The sequence below is a fragment of the Aspergillus candidus genome (genome assembly GCF_002847045.1).
Source record: "Aspergillus candidus strain CBS 102.13 unplaced genomic scaffold BDW47scaffold_6, whole genome shotgun sequence".
Taxonomy (NCBI): domain Eukaryota; kingdom Fungi; phylum Ascomycota; class Eurotiomycetes; order Eurotiales; family Aspergillaceae; genus Aspergillus; species Aspergillus candidus.
The window spans coordinates 686778-710587 of record NW_020194011.1 but is presented as its reverse complement, the minus strand read 5'-3'; the positions used below and the strand labels follow the sequence as shown (position 1 = coordinate 710587).

The window sequence follows — 23810 nt, the reverse complement described above, 5'->3', positions numbered from 1 at the left end:
TTTTACTCATTTGTTTATCTTTTTATTTCAATGCTTATTTATTTATTTTCTTTTTCGTCCTGCATGATTACCTTTTCCACGGAGTACTCCCGACAACCTTTTGCCGCATCTTAAGTCATCCTCTCGAAATCCCCATTTCCAATTTCCATTTCACCTCATTTCTCCGTCGTAAACTGGTAGACCATGTGGATCAGATTCAGACCGACAAGCCGATCATCCACCTTCAAAGTCAACTAAAACTCAACCAACGCAGCTTAGCTCGTAGGGAAATTAAAACATATTCCAAAAGACACTACCTCCATCCAGGCTAGACAGACTAGACCATTCCCAAAAAAAAAAGTAAAAATGAAAATAAAAAAAACCTGTGGCGTAGTCGGACTGACCTTGTTCACCCACTCAGAGACGGAAAGTGGTGATAATGCCGCAGGGATATACAGTGTAGTGCCTAGTGCCGGTCGTGACAGGGTCAACCTGCTTTAAGCAGGCGATCATCGCGCCCATACCACAGTCCGGCTGAGCAGTGAGTGGAAGGGAAGGAAGGAACCAAAGGGGAGGGAGAGAGGCCAGAACGACACGAGTTGATGGCTCGGGGCTAGTATTAACTAGTACTAGACCGGGAGTCCTAGTATGGTATGGTAGATCATGGTAATTACCTACCTGAACAAGAGAACCTAGCTACTTACCATATCAGTGGGATATATCTAGTATGGGGGGATGGTATTGTGTTGGGATAATTGGAAATATGGGAAATGCAATAGCCCTCTTTCCTCACAGAGAGAGAGTATCGATGTAGACTTCAAACAGAAAAGAGACAATTAGATGAACGATAACATGTGGATGATAACGTCAGAGTCGATACAGGTCTTCTGCATCTCCAACGCAGGCGGCTTATTGTGGTAAGGACGGAGAAGACCGGACCACACTGGATGGAGCAGGATCCTGGCCAGTATTAGAAATTCTCATCCATCAATCATCAACCATATCCAATCATGTATTCCAATCAATTCTGTGAAATAGTAGACAAATAAATAAATCAAATAAACAAGAAAGAGAAGGGGAAAAAAACAAGAATGAACACAAAGGTAGCACCTCAACAGTGACAGAACTCCAACCTCCTATAATATAACTTCCAGGATTAATTCCATCCATAATGCAAGCTTCCACACCCTCTAATTGGCCAGTGTCACTCAAAAAATCTGCCATTTCTCTTACATTGGCCTCCTCTAAATGGCTTGGGGTGTTAATCCCTTTTTCCTCCAGTCCTTTCCATCCCTTTCCCCCCGGTCCTCCCCCCCCCTCTCTCCCTTCTTTTACCCTGTGGTCTGACAACGTCACTTTCATGTCGCACTGTCCTTCTGACCTTACCTTACTGGAAGCAGAACTCGCGGAAATGCAAGTGGCCACAGTGTGCACCCTGTGCGCCAATCAGGCTGTATGATTCGGAACTCCTCCAGGGGATCTCATAGGTTCTACCTTAGTAGGCACAGGTAGGTAAGCAGGTTAGTCGTCGGTACCTAGTAGGTAAGTAGGTAGATAGACAGGTAGTAAGATAGGATAGCCGTGGTCCAGGGATCGTTTCCCATATTTGCCCGCCTGCATGTGTATCATCTTCCAACTAGTCGAAAAAGGTAATACGAATCATTTCTACAGGAACATGGGCTCGGTTTCACGCGGGTATTCCTTGATCCACGCTCGGGATACTACCGGGGCGTTTACTCTGCCGTTGATTATTGCTTCTTTGGGATCATCAGTTAGACGGCGGTGCTTTTTCTTTTTCTTTTTTTCTTTCTTTCCGTTTTCGGATTGATACGATGGTCAAATGAGGAATTCAGTCAAAATGATTATCATGTCAAGCGCCAAGCTGATTCGGACTGAACTGGACTGGGCTGGATGGATGGGTGGATGGATGGATGCGTAGGCTGGTCCATCCGAAGATCACGGGTGGATTGATGGCTCCGGAGATTGGCAACATCCCAGAAAGGTATTTGGGTGAGAGACCGAGAGCGGAGAGAGAGAGAGAGGGGGAAAGGGGAAATAGGTGTGTGACTGGATAGTGGATAGATGATAATACAGGAAAATAAATAGATGAATAATGATAATATTAATAGTAAGAAAAGGAAGAAAAAGAATAGCAGGGTCCACGGCGAATTAAGGAACGATCATGATAACAATCGGGATGACCGAGCTGCTTGATTTCTGACCAAAAGGCAAGAAAGGTATCCTGTCTACGGAGTAGTGCCCACACTGCCCATATAGCGATCGGTCGAGCGTTCCCAGACCATGCTTAGTCGTGGTATAGTGATCCATGATATAGGTATTAGGTACGGAGTACCTTTGGGACTACTCCGTAATAGATTTCTTCGGTAGGTACTCCGTAGGGTAGTATGGTCTAGTCACCTATATTATAGTTACTATAATATGAGAATTGTTAATGGGGCAGCCCCACCGATGGCAATAGTTCCGAATAGCGCTGGTTGAGGATCAACGGGGTTGGTGAAACACCTAGTCTTACTCTTTAGTAGTTGGTTAGGCTCCGTCGATGCGGTCGAGCTTCTCAATTTTGGAGTAATGGCACCAATCCTAACAAGTACTCCGTACTAGGTAACGAATGGAAGTGACATGAAGTGGCTCTCGTATCCGCTCACGGATCATATCCCTCTCTTGTCATGCTCCGACAATCCTGGACGCAAGGCAACCAGACACTCCGACTTGTTCCCCACACTTTGCACACTTTTGGGGCGACGTGCTGCGGAAGAATAATCATCTGGATTGGAGTGACTTGTCAGAGGATGGACCTGACCTGTCGGATTTTCTTCTCCTTCAGTTCTGGTGGTTCTCCGTATTTCCCCATGGGTGGTGGATCCATACCTACTTGGTTAATTCAACCTTGACAAGGACACTTTCTTCCTGACGTGACATGATAATTACACTTGGAACAGCAATTACTATACTCGGAGCTACCCCAACCTCCAGTCAGATGGATGTACAGAGTAAGGAGTGGGATCCAACTCAGCCTACTAGGTACCTAGTAATACTAATAGCGCGGCTCTACTCCGCGTGATTTGATATCCATGCAGTCACCATGTCGCGCCTATCGAGACTTGCTGATAGTCTGATACCAGGAATTATAGTCCGAGTGAGATACTGTTCATGTTGCAGGGCACTGCAGTACAACGAAGCCAGAACGGACAGGATGCCAATAAGAGCCATGTGGTCCTTGAGATTGCATACTAGGTACCTATTAGGTACGGAGTACATGCCTACCTGAGTATTGACCGCTTCGATGAGATGGCTGAAGGTACAGATACTACTGGTAACTACTCATCTAGTACACATGGTCCATGAGGCTAAGATGCTTGGCAAGTGGCTGGGTTGAAGCCCAACCTTACCATCTTGGTACTATTACGATGACTGGATTCTCGTACGATTACGATCATCATTTTTGACTGCTTTCCCCATGATGATTTTGTTCAGGATGTAATTACCTTCCCCATCATCCAAACTTAATTTGATTAATGTAACCCCTAGTGGATACTAATGATGCACCGTTGATCTCTCTCTCCATCGCCATACTAGATGCTCCCTAGTGTTGACACCAAGTAGTCCATCGCAATTATCCATCACCGTCGTCAGATATTGCTTTTGCTCATGCATGCTAGTAATCGAATTAATGAGACCACTTATGATGCTAAGGTTGACTGGACCATTAGAGCGCTTCTAGATCCTTCCCTATCACCGCCTGGAGTTGAGTCTAATTTCCAGGATACCTAAAATGGCATCATGTTGGGTCCCTTGCGTACCGGTTTGATATTGCTTTTTTCCTCTCTCTGGCTTTTTGTTTTTTTCGGACTTTCTCCTTTTGTCTTTTTATTTCTTTTCTTGAATTCCATTTTCTTCCATTTTCTTCGTCTTTTTGCTTTTGTCTTGACCATCCCTTCCATGTCCCCTTCCTTTAATTCAACCTCATCCTCAACGCTTGCCAACCACTAGCCCAAGGCTAACCCCAATAAAGTATACATGATCATACCTACACCCCCACCAGCAGAGAGTGGTCTCGGGCAACTCCCATAAAACGTGGCTCTGGAGTCTGTGCGTGTCTCATCAACCTCACTTTTGCGGAAATCTCTTCGACGTCTTTGAGACATAATGATCATCATGCCAAGCCCACATCCATCTCTAGACGTTCCCCTTAGTCGCGAGTGGGATATGTCCCGACGGGTGTCTTCCTTTTTTTTTTTAACCTGTCGTTGGGCGTATCCGCTGTGGAGAGTGATTCCCCCATTAAACCTGGCAAAGGCCCTAGACACGCCCCGTTTGGATGATGCTACGGTAGTACTGTAGAGATGATTTTGCGCTACTGTCTCCGTGTCGATCTGCAGCGCGGCTGGGCTGCGATGAAATCGCGCCGCCAACGCCAACGCGCTGGGGTGGGCAGTGGGCAGTGGGTCAAGATAAGTCCTTCCTTTCTGGTCAGTCTTCGCATAGAAGGATGCTATCCTGAGTGAAGAGACTGAAAAGAACCCATTCTATAATCTCATTTCACTAGGGGGACAAAAAATAAGAAAAGGAGGAAAGGAAAAGTAAGGAATGCTCTCCGCCTCGTCAAGATTCCTTCTTACGCAAAGCGCTCGCAAAACCCCCAGCTTGCCAACTCGATCCAACTTGAGCCTTCCATACTTGACAAAAAAACCCCCAAAACAAGATCCATTCCAGGAAATGGACGGAACTGAACCGCCCACATTCCATTCCCATCGACAAGCATCTTGTCAACATCAGACAGTCCCCTGTTTGCGACATGCAAGGGGCAAACTCAAATCGCACGGGCGCTAGATGGATACTTCGATCGGGGTGTCAATCTGGCCCGGCCGGAGTGTCAGGATTCACTTGTCGTTGGGCAGGATCAGTCGGAACACCGCCGACCTCTCCCCGATGCGAATCTCGCTCTTGATTTAGCTGATCTGACCATCTTGGCTCATCCTTTCCGGGCACCTCTTGCAGCCATCAGTCCATCTAGAATCAGGAGTCCGGCGTCTGTCCCAATTGCACAAGCCAGGTCAAGCTGGGATTGACTTGGCTGCGCTCCTCCGTGCGTGTGGACGCAAGGATCGATTGATTGACTTGTGCCCAAGTCGTCGTGGCTCCAATCCTTATGTGGTTGATTAGCTTCCCCTCGCTGCTGCTTTACGTGTGTCGGAGCATTACGTGTGCTCTGTGGCTGGCATGTATGTCTGGTGGCGTTGTCATTCGCATGGCAGTGATGTCTAGCGTTCTAGTTTCGTACCAAATTGGAAGTCAGCCGATTTGGAGACGTTGCGTGGAACACGATCCCGGGATTTGAATGTTGGATCCCTGTTATCCATCCTGTCCAGCCTTGAAGATAAAGTTACTTCGTTTAGTATGTGCTGAGGGTGGATTGCACCGGGTGAGCCCTGTCATTTCCCCCGGGTCTGCTCTGGAGGATACTCGAGCGTGAATGAGCTGTTATGTTGGTGCCGTGGAGCCTTCAGATCAGAAGCTCGATGGGATTTGTTGTAGGTTTAATATTGATGCTATCAAAAAAATCAACTGCCCTGGTGAAGTTGATGTGCAATGAGTTAAGAGCATATATCATTCATGAACTATACATATACTCTCTATCGAGTCCTACAATGGAACTTCGATCATATCAACACTATTCATACTATAGCGAGTGGGTTCCATCCAATTTCTACACTTCCATCATAGCTAGTACTTGAGCAAATTGAACCACAGATTCCAGCATACTCACCACATGAACAACGAATTCCATCGTGCTATACTCCGTACTGCAATGGCAGTATATTATTGTCTCTTTAAAAAGTCTTTACGCTAACTTATCACAAGCTACACCCGGGAAAGAATCATCACTGAGTGTCCAAAACCAATTCCTCCCAATCAACCAGCTGTAAACCCCGAAGACAAGTATGTACCTAGAGAGATGCCGCGCATCTAATCTATCTCATTCTGGATATGACACGACCATAGCACCCGAGGAAACCCCGTGTGTAACTAACTGCTCTTCGAACACAGGTGCCATCCGAATAATTATTCTCTGCACGCCTTCCACGAAGGTGGGACACATTGATAAAAAACAACAAAGAGAGAAATAAAAACAAACAACGAACTCGATGTCTAGCCCCCGGCCACGCCGGCTAATTGTTAAACCAATATGAATCTCTTCAGTCATTTACGTTGAAAGAACGGTTTCAGCCCTGCTATATGGATCATATGTTGTATAACGTGCGCATCTGGAATTGTGTGTCATTGCATAGTATCTGACTTAGGTAGGGTTGGGCTCTACGGGCAGGGAATTTCTCAAGCGCACTATCTACTTGCACGATTGAGTATATTGACCTAAGTGGTTAGTAGCTTTCTGGTCGAGTGTTGGTATAGGCTTGGGGCTGTCATTTTGGCTGGATTGGATTGTCCTTATCATGAGAGAAGTATGTCTATCTGGGCTTTGTATTTGTGTCTAGGGTAAACTTGTGTTGTTGCTATGTAGATTGTGTGTAGTATGCGCTGGTTGTGGTTTATATGATTGTATCATGTTGTGCTGTTGTGCATTCGAAGGTATGCTTTCTCTGTGATATGCCGTGTATAGCTTGCAGAAGCAGGCCAGCTCCTCTATAGTTAATCCTACATCTATCAATATCCGGTTCAAACCACGACTCTAGACCAACCAGAGGAATATATGAACTCACTAGCTATAGATCTATAACGTGAACTGGCATGTTTGCCCTTTTGTAAAAGCTGCACCTGCCTCGTCTTATATTAGGGTCGCCCTTCATGAGCTGACTGTTTGTTTTTTTGTGCTTCGTAGTGGAATGATCCCAGCTTGTGGTAACGAGCGATTAGGACACTGAACATTTGATGTTCTGATGAAGTCGATGCTTTCATCAACATGATGATGACTGATAAGTGTAGATAGTCGAAATCCGCAGATATCAAGCATCGAAAAGCTGTTTGCGCCGCCAACTGATGCGTCTATCGTGGTGTGACTGCTTCCACAGCTATATCAAGGGAGGTGGAAAGCAACGGGATATATGCAGTATGTATACTGTCTTATAAGGTGAGTTTCTGGGTTAGATTAGCTCAATTGACTGTATAGTCCACAATCAATTCCGGCCTTGTACTTGTATATGACCCAAGGTGCAGTGTTCAAGCAGTGAGCTGCAAATCTTAGCACCGTCACTATTAGAACGCGATTGTAGGGACGCCTGATTTTGATTGATTCTGGATTGGGAGGTGTAGAGAACGGGGTTGTCGTGTACCTATATCTGTTTGGCATCAGCTGTTTTGTAGAGTTCTAGATAGTTATCAAAGTTCTAGCTGTATAGTGTTTGGAAACAGCCCACGAGGAGCATATACCGTGTATCTAAAGATACTCATTTGCCATCGGCGAATCCGCCCGGTAGCATGGATTAGGTCATGATAATTCATCCTGTCCACCCACTACCCTAAGATCTCCCTTCGCCGCTATGAGTCAATATCTCGTGAGTGGATAATTGATGACTATCGAAAACAGAACCAAGCCATCCGGACCACAGCGCCTATCATGTAATGCGAGGGACTGGTTGGGTCACCAGAGAAATTGGGATATGAAGAGTATACTGCTACCTCGTACATACTGTCAATATCTAGATCTGGTTGAAGTTTGGTCGGGGGAGGAGGTCGACGGAGACAAACCCATTGCTTTAGCACGAGGATGCTAAAGATAGCAGTGCATCCGATCTGTCGAATGCGGCGTCTGCCAGCTGGCTCGAATGCAGTGTCTGCGTTCTATTGAATTGTCTGCAGAGTTGGGTCCTTCGGGCATAGCAGGGTGTCATTGATTTAGTCACGCCTTCTCACTGCTTTGCTGATTGTGAATATACGATTATGGCGTCATATTCTCCATATGGTGTCTCCATATGACTCCTTGATAAAGTGGGTGAGTTGGACGGGGAGCCCATGACATTTCGGTTGGGCAAGGAAAAAGATCCGTATTTTATACATTCTATCCTATCTTATGCGTGAACTGACAATGATAAGCGCAAGATCATTTTCATGTGGGAGTTGAGATCGAGGTCCATGCGGTCAGCAATCTGTGGGATTCATACAGCGGTTCGACTGCTCGTATTGGGACAAATATAGTAAGCGATCCCGCCGTGAAACCAACCTATCGATTGCAGCATTTGCGGAAAACCGTACCATCAACGAGTTGGGATGACGGTGATGAGATCTGTGGAAAGAACATAGCGAGTGATGTGTCAGGAAGTCTGTCAAGCCTGCAGAGTGCAGTTGAAGAGCAGGCACGACGCTGATTGTAGTCAGGTGCGCGTTGGCATCACCGCCATTCCCTATGGAATCTCGAGGATGTAATGGGTACCGGAGTGATATATATCGTGCATATACATGGGCACACTCCTTTCAGGGTGCAACGAACATATCTATGCCCATTGGCGGGGGTAGTCAATCTGTTGGGCTGCCATGGGATAGATATTCTACCAAGAGATAGACAGATGTGCTTCCTTTCCCAAGATGGGAATAGCGGCCATGGTCGTATTCTGCAGGAATGTTGATATTAAGCTCGGCCAGACTCCGACGAGAGACCATGGTAGGTGGATTGATCAACTCCACTAAATCCGATGCCCAATCTAGAGCTTACAAATTATGACCAAGACATACGCATATAAATATAGAAATAAAACTGAAATTGAAATCAAGCATGGGTAGGAATTCGAACCCTGAGCTTTTAACTTCCATTTGGTATTGACTACTCCGTGGAAGCGCCCGATAATAGATGGGTCTAGTTCTAGGTTCTTCTCTTAGCTTCCGAAATTCATTCTTTGTTCTCCTTTTCCTTCCACTGGAAAGAGGCAACAGATTGGTAAGAGTGGTCAGGAATATTCGAAAGCAGTGGGGCGTACAATAATCAAAAACTTTAAAGCCAATATGATAGATCCGAGTGCTATGGAATCATTCTGATTGCACGGCTAAGATCCGACGGAGCCTCGAGGTCGGAAAGAAACTCGGAGAGATTCCAGGGAGAATCCGATTCGACGAATTGATTTCTAAGCCACGTAGAAACCCGATGAGGGAAACGGAGCTGGACGTAGCTGACATGGTATGGATCAAGCTCTGTTTGAAAGTGGGTCCCATATCCTCTCTGCCTGGTAGAATGAAAAGGAAACAAGAAAAAAAGAAAAATAAGGATGGGTGAATTAATCAGCCCAACATGATTCAAGTTGATTGACCGCCTTTCATCCACTTCCAAAGCTGCAGGAGAATTGTGGATTCGTCGCCAGTCGATCCCCTTGGGACCACTCAGAATCCCTCCAGAATCAGCAAGAGGGGGGGAAAAGTGGACTGGTCCAGCCCATGTGGCTATCCTGGTTGAGTCAAGATGATAGTGAATGAGTATCATTATCATCATCCATCAAGGATGAGAAATGACTCAATGAGTAAGCTCAGCTCTGTCAGCCCCTTAATCCCGAGGCTCTATCTCCGAACAATGCCTGGGTGCCTTGCCTGACTAAGACACTAACCTCAGGCAGTAAAGGGTCCGGAGTGGGAACTGCCAGACTGACCAGACTCCCAATCAGACGCCTTTCTCTCGCACCATCTCCTCCTCTCGACTTCCTCCTCCTTCTCCTCCTTCCCCTCTCCCTCCAGGAAATCCCCCCCCATGTGATGGATTCTGTTCATGATGGTTGGCCATATCTCGTTGCCTGGCATGCATTTTGCCGGCGCTCAAAGGTCGCTTCCAACCGACCTTGGCTGAAACCGTCACGGACAATGTGATTTGTCCCATCATTCCAACAGCCTCATGGCTCATCCTGACTCATGGGGCCTTTTTCCTTTCTTTCTCTTTGGGTCTGCCCCACATCACTTTGCGCCGGATGTTGAGGGGCCGCGTTCTCTCTCCTGATTGCTCCGTTTATTCCGTTATCCGTATGGGTCCCTGGATGCGTGCTTGCGATGCCTGACAAATCCACCCTATTTCTTTTCTTTTTTCTTTTTTTTTTTTTTTTTCTGCTTAGGGTCCCCGGTGTTATCGTCGGTGTTAACGAGCAATCCCTGTTTATAAACCATATTTCAATAACGTCCCCTCTTCCTACATAATGTCGAGGTTCAGCGCCGTGGTGGTTGAGTTTCTGTGTTGAAAAAAACCGCCGTCGAAGAACGTCATTTCTTCCCATTCGCCTAACCATCGGTTGCATAATCCGCGGTTTTGGCTGTATAGCTGACTAGTTATCTGATTGATTGTTATCGCTTCTTGTGTCTGGTCACTTAATTGGCTACACCGCGAAGAAGCTTTTCGGTCCATATACCTTCTGTCGCCTTCATTTCATATCTTCTTGAATCGATTGTCGCAGATAGCACCAACCACACCATTTTCTCTGGCATAAAACAAATCGCAAATTTGTTCCCGCCATGGCGGACGAACATCGCCAGCCCGAGGCGCTGGCCCATGCGCAGGGGGCGCATGATGACAGCTTTAATCATACAGATGCTCCGGACTCCACATTCGATTCCAGTACCACCAGTTTCACCGACCAGTCCGTCGAGGGCCGATGGGGCGAACACGCCCAAGAACCCGTCTCCCGTCGGGGTGCGATGGAGGAATTCGAGGAGATGCGACGAGAATTGACCCGGACCCGTTCCGCGACGGCAGACGCCACGCGACTGCGCTCGTTGCCCTCCCACGGTGCCCGTCACCCCCGGGACGAGGAGGAAGGACGAGACGGGGAGGATGCGGAAGGAGAGTTTCAGGGCGGGTTTGATCTGGACGAGTTTCTGCTGGGCGGCCATCTCGAACGACGGACCACGGCAGGAGAACCCGCCAAACGAGTGGGAGTGGTGTTCAAGAACGTGACCGTCAAGGGTGTCCAGACCGGCGCCTCCTTTGTCCGTACCGTGCCCGATGCCGTGCTGGGGACGTTCGGTCCCGATCTATATCGGATACTCGGCCAGTTCATCCCGCCGCTGCGGTTCGGAAAGGCGCCCCCGGTCCGGGATCTGCTCCACGACTTCAGCGGATTGATCCGAGAGGGCGAGATGATGCTCGTGCTGGGTCGACCCGGCGCCGGCTGCTCGACCTTCTTAAAGACGATTGCGAATGATCGGGGTGCCTTTGCCGCGGTGGAGGGTGATGTGAACTACGGCGGCTTGTCCGCCGACGAGCAGTTCAAGCGGTTCCGTGGCGAAGTCAACTACAATCCCGAGGACGACCAACACTTCCCCAACCTCACCGTGTGGCAGACATTGAAATTCTCCCTGATCAACAAGACCAAGAAACACGACCGAGCTAGCATCCCCGTCATTATCGACGCTCTGCTCAAGATGTTCGGCATCACCCACACCAAGGACACCCCCGTTGGGAACGAGTACGTCCGCGGTGTGTCCGGTGGCGAGAGGAAGCGTGTCAGTATTGCCGAGACCCTGGCGACCAAATCGTCGGTGGTCTGCTGGGATAATTCCACCCGCGGCCTGGACGCCAGCACCGCGCTCGATTACGCCAAGTCCCTCCGCATCATGACCGATATCAGCAAACGGACCACCTTGGTCACGCTGTACCAGGCGGGCGAAAGCATCTACGAACTCATGGACAAGGTGATGGTGATCGACGAGGGCCGCATGCTTTACCAGGGACCGGCCAACGAAGCGAAGCAGTACTTCGTCGACCTTGGCTTCCACTGTCAGACGCAGTCAACCACGGCGGACTTCCTCACCTCGCTGTGCGATCCGAACGCCCGTCAATTCCAACCGGGCAGGGAGGCATCGACACCCAAGACGGCCGAGGAGCTCGAGGAAGTCTTCCGACAGAGCAGCGAGTATAAGCGGATCTGGAACGAGGTCTGCGAGTACGAGCAGCGTCTCCAGGACACGAACCAAGAAGACACCCGTCGCTTCCAGAAGACTGTCGCCCAGTCTAAGAGTAAAACGGTCTCCAAGAATTCGAGTTACACGGTGTCCCTGCCCCGACAGGTCATGGCGTGTGTCCAGCGCGAGTTCTGGCTTCTCTGGGGCGACAAGACGTCTCTCTACACCAAATACTTTATCATCATTTCCAACGGCCTGATTGTCTCATCTCTCTTCTACGGTGAATCTTTGGATACCAGCGGCGCCTTCACGCGTGGCGGTGCCCTATTCTTCTCGATTCTCTTCCTGGGCTGGCTGCAACTGACCGAGTTGATGCCCGCGGTCACCGGGCGTGGCATCGTTGCGCGCCACAAAGATTATGCCTTTTACCGTCCCTCGGCAGTCGCAATTGCCCGCGTGGTGATGGATTTCCCGTCTATATTCTGCATGGTGGTGCCGTTCACCGTCATCGTCTATTTCATGGCCGGCCTGGATGTCACCGTCTCGAAATTCTTCATCTACTTTCTGTTTGTGTACACGACCACTTTCTGCATCACATCTCTCTATCGCATGTTCGCCGCCCTGTCGCCGACGATCGACGACGCGGTTCGGTTCAGCGGTATCGCCTTGAACGTGTTGATCCTGTTCGTCGGCTATGTGATTCCCAAACAAGACCTGATCGACGGCTCTATCTGGTTCGGGTGGCTCTTCTACGTCAACCCGATCGCCTACAGCTACGAGTCGGTTCTTACGAATGAATTCTCCGGCCGTGTCATGCAGTGCAGTCCCTCGATGCTGATCCCTCAGGGCCCGGGTATCGATCCGAAATACCAGGGATGCTCCCTCACAGGATCTCAGCTCGGCCAGGCGGATGTCTCGGGCTCTGCATATCTCCAGACCACCTTCCAGTTCACCCGGAGTCATCTCTGGCGGAATTTTGGTGTTGTCATCGCGTTCACCGTGCTGTATCTTTTGGTCACCGTTCTTGCTGCCGAATACCTGACATTCACTGGCGGTGGCGGTGGCGCCCTCGTCTTCAAGCGGTCGAGCCGTGCGAAGAAGCTGAAGGCGCAGACTGGCAAGGAGAACGATGAAGAAAAGGTCGAACGTCCGGAAGATAACGCGGCGCTAGCACGCGGAGAGGCGAGATCATCCGGAGATGCCCAACCGTTCAACAAGCTGTCGTCCAGCGACAGGGTCTTCACCTGGTCCAATGTCGAATACACGGTCCCATACGGAAACGGAACGAGAAAGCTCCTCAACGGTATTGATGGCTACGCCAAGCCCGGTTTCATGATTGCCCTAATGGGTGCCTCTGGAGCGGGTAAGACCACCTTGCTCAACACCCTGGCCCAGCGTCAGAAGACGGGCGTCGTGTCTGGTGATATGCTGGTCGACGGCCACTCCCTGGGCGCCGATTTCCAGCGCGGCACGGGATTCTGCGAACAAATGGACCTCCACGACAACACCGCTACCATCCGCGAAGCGCTTGAGTTCTCGGCCTTGCTCCGTCAGGACCGGAATGTTCCGCGGGAGGAGAAGCTTGACTATGTCAACAAGATCATCGACCTGCTGGAACTCGAAGACATCCAGGACGCGATCATCGGCTCCCTCAACGTCGAGCAGAAGAAGCGGGTGACTATCGGCGTCGAGCTGGCTGCGAAGCCAAGCCTTCTTCTCTTCTTGGACGAGCCCACCAGTGGTCTCGACAGTCAGGCGGCTTACTCGATCGTGCGGTTCCTGAAGAAGCTCTCCCAGGCGGGACAGGCGATTCTGTGCACGATCCACCAGCCGTCGTCCATGCTTATCCAGCAGTTCGACATGATCCTGGCCTTGAACCCCGGTGGAAATACCTTCTACTTCGGTCCCGTTGGCCCCGAAGGTCGCGACGTGACCAAGTACTTCGCGGACCACGGAGCGGTGTGTCCCCCTTCGAAGAACGTCGCCGAATTCGTGCTTGAAACCGCTGCCAAGGCAACCACCAAGGACGGCAAAAAGGTCGACTGGAATGACATCTGGCAGCGCTCGGAACAGAACCAGAATCTACGGAACGAGATTCAGCGCCTGACCGCAGAGCGCAGCAAGATCCCCATCACCGACCACGGAGTTCAATACGAGTTCGCCGCGCCGACCTGGACCCAGACCAAGCTTCTCACCGAGCGCATCTTCCGCCAGTACTGGCGCGACCCGTCTTACTACTACGGCAAGCTCTTCGTCAGCGTCATCATCGGCATCTTCAACGGGTTCACCTTTTACATGCTCGACAACTCCATCGCCAGCATGCAAAACCGCATGTTCTCCATCTTCCTGATCATTCTCATCCCACCCGTCGTCCTCAACAGCGTCGTCCCCAAGTTCTACATGAACCGCGCCCTCTGGGAAGCGCGCGAATTCCCCAGCCGCATCTACGGCTGGGTCGCCTTTTGCACCGCCAACGTCGTCTGCGAGATCCCCATGGCCATCCTCTCCGGCCTCATCTACTGGCTCCTCTGGTACTACCCCGTCGGCTTCCCCACAGACTCCAGCACCGCAGGCTACGTCTTCCTCATGTCCATGCTCTTCTACCTCTTCCAGGCCAGCTGGGGCCAATGGATCTGCGCCTTCGCCCCCTCCTTCACAGTCATCTCCAACGTCCTCCCCTTCTTCTTCGTCATGGTCAACCTCTTCAACGGCATCGTCCGCCCCTACAGCACCTACCCCGTCTTCTGGAAATACTGGATGTACTACGTCAACCCAGTCACCTGGTGGCTCCGCGGCGTCATCGCCGCCGTCTTCCCCGCCGTCCAAGTCCACTGCTCTCCCAAAGAAGCAACCCACTTCAGCCCGCCCCCCGGATCCACCTGTGCAGACCATGCCGGCGCCTTCGTCGACAAAATCGCTCGCGTCGGCTACCTCGTTAACCCGGATGCCTCCACAGACTGCCAGTACTGTCCCTACAAGGATGGCACCGAGTATATGAGCATGCTGAACGTCCACGACGGCGACAAGTGGCGCTGCTTCGGCATCTTCTTGGCCTTTGTGATCATCAACTGGCTCCTGGTGTATTTCTTTATCTACACTGTTAGAGTCAGGGGCTGGTCGTTCGGGATGGGCTATTTGTTTGGCGGGTTGGGGTTGGTGATTGATGCGGTCAAGAAGCCGTTTTCGAGGAGCGAGAAGAAGGTGGAGGAGTAGATTCTCCTCCTCTTTTTCCTTTCTTTTTCCTTTTTCTACTCTATTTTAATTTTTATTTATTTATTCTGTGAGCGTTGGACATGTGGATGGGAAGGTGAAAAGATAGAAGAGATGATGGTTATGATGAATGAGAGATATAGATTTCACTTTGTGTATTTATTTCATATCCATTATAGATAGTGAATTGGCTATACATTAAATATTATAATCATAAGCTTATATACCATAATTTAGAAACTTAACCATACTATCCAATTCTTATGAGGAGAAAGAAGGAAAATAGTTTCTTACTATCTAGTCAGGTAACTACAATAATTTGAACCATTTCCATTGAGTGAGATGGATAACCCTCATGATAAAAAGGACAATAGATAGGTATGTATCATTGAAACAAGTATGCCATTACTCAATCAATCTCTGTTATCTCATTTCCTTGTAATAACCCACGCCCCCACATCATCCTCTGAAGAAGACCTCGATCGACTGATCATGTTAAATCAGTCTCCATGTAATACCACGGTCTCCGATCCGGTTCATACCGAGCACCAGGGAGACGCATCGGCACGGGGACAACATTTCTAAACATGTCTAGATGGGTTGCTGATTCCTGGGGTGAATATCCGGGCTGTGATTTGCCTTCCTGGGCTGGGCTTCTACTTTCTGCGGGTGCAGATGTAGAGTCGTTGATGACTGGGATCAAGACGCCGCATTCCCAGTTTCGACAGTTGAGTTTGGGTTCTTTTGTCGCGCGGTCTTGAACGAGGCGGCCCCTGTTTTGGTGGCGTCTTGTTAGCGGGGTCGCGGTGTCTCTCTGTGGAAGTGGGCTGGGGTTTGGGAACGCACCAGGCGCTCTCGGATAGATTTGCGCTTCCTACGTATGCCCATGCCTGGCACTGTTTGTTGTTAGGTAGTGGGATTGGCTCGTCCGGTCTCACGTAGAGAATCTTGCACTGTTAGCAGCTGCCATATCACATCAGATGTTTGAGGCGGGTGGACATACCTTGCTGTGCATGAGTACGTTTCCCCTCTCGCTCACACTGTCCCTGAGGATATGGCGCGGGAATTTCGGGTTGCTGTACCATTTGGACTGGAAGCAGATCGTTCCTGCGCAGTTCGGCCCGCCCTTAGATGCGTCGACTGTCATCTGCGAAGGGAAATACGCCCGGAATCTGTTGTCCTTCCATTCTGCGGCGGTGTTTTTCTGGATCAGTCGGTTGGGGTCGGTGCGGCTTCTGGCTGGGAAGGATTTCGCGGTTCGAAGGGTGTATTCGGTTGTTCCGTCGTCGCCTTGGACATTTAGTTTGTGGTTATCTTGCTACTTGTTGCCAACTTACCTTGCGCTGCTAGGTACAGTGATCTCAAGAATTCGTCAGTCAAGGATCCCAGGGATGATGTCTGTGCTTGTTAGTGTGGTTGTAATCTAGATAGTGATCAAGGATAACTGACGACAAAGTCGAGATTGAGCGGCTTCGACACCTGTAAGCCCAGGTTGTTCACTGAGCGTCCTAAACCACAGTACCCCGTCCGTTTCCACGCATCCCCTGTATGCGAGCCGCCACTGAATGGGATAAGCTTTCATTGCGACATGTTGTGTAGAGACTGGCACTTACATGGTGTGAACAAATGCAATGTGAGAGGTACTGCTAAAGTCAAAAAGGTTGAGTTTCGATATGATATTCTCGTTCAAGGCGCTGGCTTTGAGGAAATAGGCCAACTCTTCGAAAAAGGCCGTTGCAACTGTATGGCTTGCGGATTCTTTCTTCTTGGGAAGATCAATAAGAAAAACACTCTGCGCTCCAGTTAGCTCACGAAAAATTTGGAGATCAAATGCGACATACGTTTTCCATGACACCTCCCATCTCGCCCCAGTCGTAAGGCACGAGATTGGCTGTTGGTACAACAATCCGGAGATACTGAGGATGGAAGAGAAGCATCAACTTTGAATGCATGCAATTCACTTGTGCTTCCATTGGTGGGAAACACAGTCTCAGATTAGGCAAGGAAGCGGTCTCGGCCTCATATTGGCGTTTCTTGAAAGGGTTAGCTTTGAAGCATGATAAGTGCTTACTGTAAACAGCGAAGGTCACAGAAGTCGATCAAATAGACAATATGATGTCGCGAGCATCCCAATCCGGATACCGATAGGAAAACTTACAGTAGCATCGTCCTTAGCCTGCATCATCAAGAGAAGACGCGTCTTCCTTGTATCCAGCTTTGAGAAAAGCCATTCCATGTCCCACATGAATGAGCTCAAGACAGCAAGTTCAAGGTCAGACTTTTGAAAGACCTCTTCGATTTTGATATCGTCGCCCATTCTACGGCAGCTAAAGGCCCATGTTTTCTTCACGGTGCCCATTGGAAATTGAACGGACGGACTAAGGGATGGCTGGGGATTCTGCTGCGTCTTCCCAGAGATATCCTGACTAGAGCCATCTGGCTTGCCTGCTGTATCGTACACAGGGACGTCCTTTGAGCTAATCTTCTGGGGCTTCGGTGGAGAATCAATCCGCGGGTGTTTAACATCGCGCTCATCAGTAGACGCACTACGCTCAGCCTTTCGTTTGGCGAAGCGTGCAAGGCGCTCTTGCTCCATTTGTTTCCGATCCAGGCCCAGAATGCCGGTTGGTGTTGAATGTTGTTGATCATTCGATGGATTTTCAGGTTCCTTCGAAGAAGGAGGGATTGAATGCTCGCTTGTACGATCAACGCGGGAAGATTGTGTGATTTGAACGTCACTTTCTTCCTGTACGGATAGCTCAATAGCCCGTCTGAGGTCTTCATCGTCATAATCGCTCTTCTCCTGGCCTGCTTCATCGTCCGTCTCAGAGCCTACCAAAGATTGTGATTTTGGAAAGATCGGGACTACTTCGTCATCTGACTCGGCAGTAAGATCAACAACCTGTTGGGGTCCGTGAGAGACAACATGGTTCGAGTTCCGCCCATCTTCCAGAGACGCGGCAATGGCCTCTCGCAGCTCTTGGTCTTCCTGGTCTCCTGCATCCATGGTGGAGACTTGGCTGTAAGGGTTTTAAGTGGCAAGATAGACAACAAATATCTCTGAGATGACAAGGAGATGGTAGGAAAGAATGAGTTGGTTGTCTCACACAAGCCTTGCCAAATCTGGGGAAATGAAATGGCCTCAGTAGAATGATATTGGGAAAATATTGGTTGAATCAATGAAAAGCAGTACTATGTAAATAGTACTACGCAAATGGCGCGCAATGAGTGCAGGGGTGATCTCATGGAACTCAAATCGGGCCTTGATGCGCAGGGTAGTAATGGGAATACTAGGCACCGCAATATCACGATGAGGAAGTAGAGGAACGCGAATGATGGAGTAGAAGCTGCAGAGGAGAGCTGGAGAAGGTTCAACTACCAGTGATTGTTGTTGTTTCGCTACAATCACGTGACTGAGACGGTCACAGACCAGGACGGTGAACGAATTCTGTATTATAAGCTCTATCCTTGGGAAAAAGGTTGCAATGACTACTGGGAAGACGGCTATGAAGTGGTATTGTAGCTGTATTCAATCATCCAACCAACGTAGGTTAGAAGCTAAGAAAAGGAAAAGTAGATATTTATCCCTCTCGAGGCTATTATTCACTACTTTTATCTCAGAAAGTAGAAAAATCAGTTTCTCACAGGAAAAACACCCGACGGTAAATGCTGCACTGTCTTTCAATAACAGTAGAACTTGTTGGTCTATAACCAAAGCTGGAGTGCCACAAGAATGGAAGACAATATTTTAGTCCTGTCTTGAGCCCCTTGCAACACCTGTATCCTGTCCAAACTATCCACGCACTGCTTTCTCTGGATAAGGCGTGTAGGGAAACGGCCATAAAAAAACTGGTTGGCGGCTGCGGTAGGATGGCAATTTCGAAACCATATCCTCTGCTGCGAGAAGGGGGACTGTACGAGCTTTGCAGCACCGTATGACTTTCTGACTTGCCATCAGCCTGGGAATAAAAGTTTCTGATCGTCTATTCCTTGATCCGAGATGACGAGAAACTGCCGTGAACGACTTATGCAATCAACGGCCGAGCTGTTCTTGGTATCAGATTGTCCAGGGCCATAAGAGATTTGCCGTGCAGACATGGGATTATCTTCGCGGGTTTTGAGATGCGCCGTTTTGCACCCTAAAAGGCGACCAAAGCGACTGCCGGGGCCGTAACATATCGATGTTTTGTAAACCTGTGCCTCGGTTCCTGTTGGCTTCATATTTCTGAGCTCATGCATCGCCCCTTCTCTTCCACGCATCACTTTTTGGCTTCCCCCACGGCCGGATTAGGTCTCTCTAGATGCACTGAAGCGCAAGATCCGTAATTCCAAAAAAGACATCGCGATCAGCCTCGGCGGTCTCAAGCCCGATCCCAACAACGAGCAAACGTTTCTCATTGGGGTTCTTCGTCACAATGATACTAGCCACCTGACGGGCATATAGCTGACCAATCGTCTCATGTCCAGGAAGCCGGCCCCCCAGCAAAGAAGTGGCAGTCAAGCTAGCCATTGGAAGAAGGCTGTCGTCGTCTGCGGATTCTGGGATAGTGTGCGCCCCATCCGTGCCTGGGTTTTGACTGCCCAGAGGGACATGTAGCTGCAGCCAATTAGTTACGCGCTGACAGGATCACTAGAGCGTGAACCACGAACCCAGTGACCGAGCCGGCCTTTTTGAGATATGGTAAAGAGGATCTTATCGCTGAAGCTCAGCGACATCACATCGGTTTGGACTCCATTGATCACACCAGTGGCTTGCTTCGTGGCAGCAGGGAAAGGGAGGTCCAGATGGTCTGGGAGTTGGTTGACGTCAAATGAATTAGCCATGGTGGATTGCCTTTCTTTCTTCGATTTGGATGTCTAGTTGGTTGGTTGGTAAACAGAACGCCATGGTGGGGAATCGTCAGCGGCACATGTTCCAAGGCGGTCAACGCAGTCTCCCCGATCGGCGGGCAGAATCCCACCGCCGCCCGAGTTTTTCTTATTTGGTCTACTCCAATCTTTTTTTTTTCTTGGGGATTGCTGCTCGTCCTACTCCGATTTTGTTGAGGAGAAGTCGCAGACAGAATTGAAGATGCCCAAGTTCGTCCCTCGCCAGCGGAAGCAAAAGCACCGCCAGAAACAGGAGAAGGGCGCCGTGGGTCTAGACTCGAATGCCACCGAGATACAACCGGTCTCCAAAAGTGAGAAGGAAGCCAGACGGCAAGATCTCAGAGAGAATTTAAGAGCGCAGCACTCGAATATTTCCTCCAAGAAGCAGAAGCGTCTGGATAAATACATTGTATGCGAGGATCATGCCGGAGTCATATAGGTGCCCGTGTATACTAACTTAGAGCAGGAAAACAAATTAAAGAAAGAAGAGAATGTCGAGCTGCTGAAAAAGCTCGCTGAATCGAAAGCTGACACTTCAGGCCTATTGCGTACGAGGGAGCTCGGGAAACGCAAAAGAGAGGATGGCGACTATCGTTCGAACCCGTCTCGGGAACACGATGGTCATATGAACCAAGACTTGTCCGGCGATGAGACAGACGATTCTTTCGTCGAGAAGGACCCGAAATCGAATAAAGCCGCGGCATTTGCAGCACCGCCCAAAGAAACACAGGCTGTCGGTAGCGGTCTCAAGCGACCTCTTGAGCTGGGCCCGGATGGATTCCCTGTCCTCAAAAAGCGAAAGCCCGCACCGAAACCGAAACCAACGGTGATTGAAGTACAGGATGTCCCGTGGGAAGGATTCGGCTCGGAAGACGATGCGACAAGCCAAGACGATGGATCAGAGGAGGATAGTGACGACGACGAAGAGGACATGGATAATGAGGATAGCGAAGGAGAGTCCGAAGAGTCGTCAGTGGATGGTACTGAGGATGACAGCGATGAAGACAGTGACGAGGACGAAGAAGATGAAGAAGATGAGGAAGATGGTTCAGTCAAGCCGATGCCCCGTCAATCCGCCTTCAAGTCTTGGGCCAGGCAACAGATCAACGATACCGTGGGATTCACACCCGCCACCACTCCAGTTACCGCCGAAGAGCAACCGTTCGTCCTCGAATCTAAAAAGCCTGTCAGAAATACTGTTGAGATCGAGGAGCCACTTCCTGCAGAGCTTCAGGTGACCAAGGGCAACCCTTATCGGAAGGCTTTCAGTGTCCCAGTTAATCGGACTGAAGAGATCCAGAATGCGCGCTTGGGACTTCCTGTTGTGGGTGAGGAGCAGAAGATCATGGAAGCAATCCATAACAATCCCGCCATCGTGATTTGGGGAGCCACTGGTAGCGGAAAGACTACGCAGCTCCCACAGTTCCTGTTCGAAGCTGGGTACGGCAATCCCGACAGTCCCAATCCAGGGATGATCGCAGTGACCCAACCCCGTCGGGTTGCCGCCGTCAGTATGGCCAAGCGTGTCGGCGATGAATTGGGCCAGTTTTCCGACCAGGTCTCTTACCAGATCCGATTCGAGAGCACAGTTTCCAGCAAGACTGCCATCAAGTTCATGACCGATGGTATCCTTATCCGTGAAATCGCCGAAGACTTCTCTCTGAGCAAGTACTCCATCATTGTAATTGATGAAGCTCACGAGCGAAGTGTCAACACGGACATTCTCATTGGCATGGTGAGCCGGATTGTCGACTTGCGAAAGACGATGGGCGCGGAGGATCCGAAGGTCAAACCCCTGAAACTCGTGGTCATGTCTGCAACGCTTCGTATTTCGGATTTCACCCAGAACACAAGCTTGTTCCGCCAGGGACCTCCGCCATTAGTCCAGGCCGAAGGCCGCCAATACCCCGTCACGGTGCACTTCGCCCGAACCACGCATCGCGACTATGTGGAGGAAGCGTTCCGCAAGGTCTCCAGAGGCCACCGCAAGTTGCCTCCCGGCGGCATGCTCGTGTTTTTGACCGGACAGGGTGAAATCAGAAGCCTTGCCAAGCGTCTCAAGCAGACTTTCAAGCCCACGCAACGAGGGGATCTCACACAGGCCAAGGTCCAAATCACGGCGAACGATGCTCCACTGGAGGCAGAGGACCTCGATATTGGAGGTGCTGACCTATCCAATATTGGCGATGAGGAGGATGACTACAGCGACGTCGAGATCACCGGTCTGGACGACCCCGAAGAAGATGAGGAGTTCGATTTGGGCGAGGAAGCAATGGACTCGTCGACGAGGGTACACGTGCTCCCATTGTATTCGCAGCTGCCTACCAAGGAGCAGCTGAGGGTTTTCGAACAGCCACCGGAAGGCTCACGGCTTATCGTACTAGCGACCAACGTGGCCGAAACAAGTCTGACGATCCCCGGCATCAAATATGTCTTTGACTGCGGACGAGCCAAAGAGAAACAATACGATCTGGAGACGGGGGTACAAAAGTTCCAAGTCGACTGGATCAGCAAGGCCAGCTCAAACCAGAGAGCAGGACGAGCCGGTCGAACAGGACCCGGCCACTGCTACCGATTATACTCATCCGCGGTTTACGAAGGCCATTTCGCCGAATACACAGAGCCAGAGATTTTGCGGACGCCCATTGAAGGAGTCGTGCTACAGATGAAGAGCATGGGTCTTCACAATGTCATCAACTTCCCGTTCCCTACGCCGCCCAGCCGACAGGGCCTATTCAAGGCCGAGAAGCTGCTGAAGAACCTGGGCGCGCTCACGGCCGATGGGCAAATCACCCAGATTGGCAAGCGTTTGTCGACCTACCCCCTGTCGCCTCGCTTCAGCAAGATGCTCTACATCGGCAACCAACACGGCTGCATGCCCTATGTCATCGCGCTCGTTGCTGCCCTCGCAGTCGGGGACCTGTTTGTCCCCGCAAACCAGATCGACCCACCGGCGGCACCCGCGCAAAATTCCGCGCAACATGACGAAGACACCAAGAGAAGTGTCTACACCAACGCCGACCGGCTCGAAGACACCGCCCGGGCACAGCGCGCCAAGGACCACGCGCGAGCCCACCGTCTCTTCAGCAAGCACGACGACACCTCCGACGCGCTCAAGTACCTGTCCGCAATCTGCGCCTACGCCTACGCCCCCGACGGGGAGTCCTTCTGCGAAAGCATGTTCCTCCGCGCCAAGGGCTTGAAAGAAGCCGCCCAGCTCCGAAGCCAGCTCGCAGACATCGTCCGCGCCAACAACCCGGGCATCATGGGCGCATACCAGCCCCGTCTCCCCGAGCCATCAGACAAGCAGACTAAGGCCCTCAAGCAGATCATCACCGCAGGCTTCATCGACAACGTCGCCATCCGCGCCGACCTCGCGCCCGTGCCCCCGGAAATCGACCGAACCCCAAAGCGCGCCATCGATGTCCCGTACCTAACGCTCTTCAAGTCCCGCGAGGGTCCCACAACCGAGCTCCACGAAAAGGCCGTCTACGTACACCCGTCATCGCTGATCGCAGGCCTCACCCCCAAGGAAATGCCCCAGTACATCATCTATACGCACCTCCAGCAGTCCGCGCCGTCGGTCGTCTCCGACCAAGCGCCCAAGATCAGAATGCACCCGCTCGTCGCGCCCAGCGGGCTGCAGCTTTCTGCGCTTGCTCACGGCACCCCGCTTCTTCAGTATGGGAAGCCTATCGGCAAGATTGAGCAGATCGATGGGATCCCCCCGCGCCGCGCGTGCTGGGTCATTCCGTCGCTGGTGGGTGAAGGTGGGGGGACGGGGTGGCCGTTGCCGGCTAAGAAGGTGGTTCAAAGGAAGGACCCGAAGGAGGGCTGGGTGATTGAAAAGTTTGTTTAGTAGTGTATATATTATACCCATGATTTTGAATATTATGATGGTATGACTA

The 23810-nt window shown here is 50.5% G+C and overlaps 8 protein-coding genes across 8 annotated transcripts; 4 read left to right on the top strand and 4 right to left on the bottom strand.

The window, feature by feature from the left end:
* Positions 1 to 858: 858 nt before the first annotated feature.
* BDW47DRAFT_100577 (uncharacterized protein) lies at positions 859 to 1193 on the bottom strand. Its single transcript, XM_024811468.1, has one exon. The coding sequence runs from the start codon at positions 1147 to 1149 to the stop codon at positions 988 to 990; it is 162 nt and encodes a 53-aa protein (XP_024675163.1). The 5' UTR covers positions 1150 to 1193; the 3' UTR covers positions 859 to 987.
* A 1431-nt stretch (positions 1194 to 2624) lies between these two features.
* BDW47DRAFT_100576 (uncharacterized protein) lies at positions 2625 to 3086 on the top strand. The gene has a single exon (XM_024811467.1). The coding sequence runs from the start codon at positions 2667 to 2669 to the stop codon at positions 2889 to 2891; it is 225 nt and encodes a 74-aa protein (XP_024675162.1). The 5' UTR covers positions 2625 to 2666; the 3' UTR covers positions 2892 to 3086.
* A 794-nt stretch (positions 3087 to 3880) lies between these two features.
* Positions 3881 to 5246, bottom strand: BDW47DRAFT_100575 (uncharacterized protein). Its single transcript, XM_024811466.1, has 2 exons — positions 4964 to 5246; positions 3881 to 4241 (listed from the first exon to the last, which is right to left on the bottom strand). The coding sequence occupies exons 1-2, from the start codon at positions 4964 to 4966 to the stop codon at positions 3987 to 3989; spliced, it is 258 nt and encodes an 85-aa protein (XP_024675161.1). The 5' UTR covers positions 4967 to 5246; the 3' UTR covers positions 3881 to 3986.
* An 82-nt stretch (positions 5247 to 5328) lies between these two features.
* Positions 5329 to 6634, top strand: BDW47DRAFT_100574 (uncharacterized protein). Its single transcript, XM_024811465.1, has 3 exons — positions 5329 to 5689; positions 5863 to 5940; positions 6049 to 6634. Exons 1-3 carry the CDS (start codon positions 5484 to 5486, stop codon positions 6101 to 6103), a joined length of 339 nt encoding a protein of 112 aa, XP_024675160.1. The 5' UTR covers positions 5329 to 5483; the 3' UTR covers positions 6104 to 6634.
* A 3491-nt stretch (positions 6635 to 10125) lies between these two features.
* On the top strand, positions 10126 to 15085 carry atrF (ABC drug exporter AtrF). The gene has a single exon (XM_024818039.1). It carries the CDS (start codon positions 10435 to 10437, stop codon positions 15034 to 15036), a length of 4602 nt encoding a protein of 1533 aa, XP_024675159.1. The 5' UTR covers positions 10126 to 10434; the 3' UTR covers positions 15037 to 15085.
* A 378-nt stretch (positions 15086 to 15463) lies between these two features.
* On the bottom strand, positions 15464 to 18366 carry BDW47DRAFT_75683 (uncharacterized protein). Its single transcript, XM_024819777.1, has 8 exons — positions 17192 to 18366; positions 16875 to 17066; positions 16647 to 16825; positions 16483 to 16594; positions 16371 to 16431; positions 16037 to 16323; positions 15880 to 15980; positions 15464 to 15806 (listed from the first exon to the last, which is right to left on the bottom strand). The coding sequence occupies exons 1-8, from the start codon at positions 18038 to 18040 to the stop codon at positions 15524 to 15526; spliced, it is 2064 nt and encodes a 687-aa protein (XP_024675158.1). The 5' UTR covers positions 18041 to 18366; the 3' UTR covers positions 15464 to 15523.
* Positions 18367 to 18583: 217 nt separating this feature from the next.
* Positions 18584 to 19888, bottom strand: BDW47DRAFT_100567 (uncharacterized protein). The gene is made up of 2 exons (XM_024811464.1): positions 19684 to 19888; positions 18584 to 19630 (listed from the first exon to the last, which is right to left on the bottom strand). Exons 1-2 carry the CDS (start codon positions 19855 to 19857, stop codon positions 19331 to 19333), a joined length of 474 nt encoding a protein of 157 aa, XP_024675157.1. The 5' UTR covers positions 19858 to 19888; the 3' UTR covers positions 18584 to 19330.
* Positions 19889 to 20044: 156 nt separating this feature from the next.
* On the top strand, positions 20045 to 23761 carry BDW47DRAFT_134217 (ATP-dependent RNA helicase ECM16; the record flags this gene model as incomplete). Its single annotated transcript, XM_024818038.1, has 2 exons — positions 20045 to 20311; positions 20369 to 23761. Exons 1-2 carry the CDS (start codon positions 20105 to 20107, stop codon positions 23759 to 23761), a joined length of 3600 nt encoding a protein of 1199 aa, XP_024675156.1. The 5' UTR covers positions 20045 to 20104.
* Between the last annotated feature and the right edge of the window lie 49 nt (positions 23762 to 23810).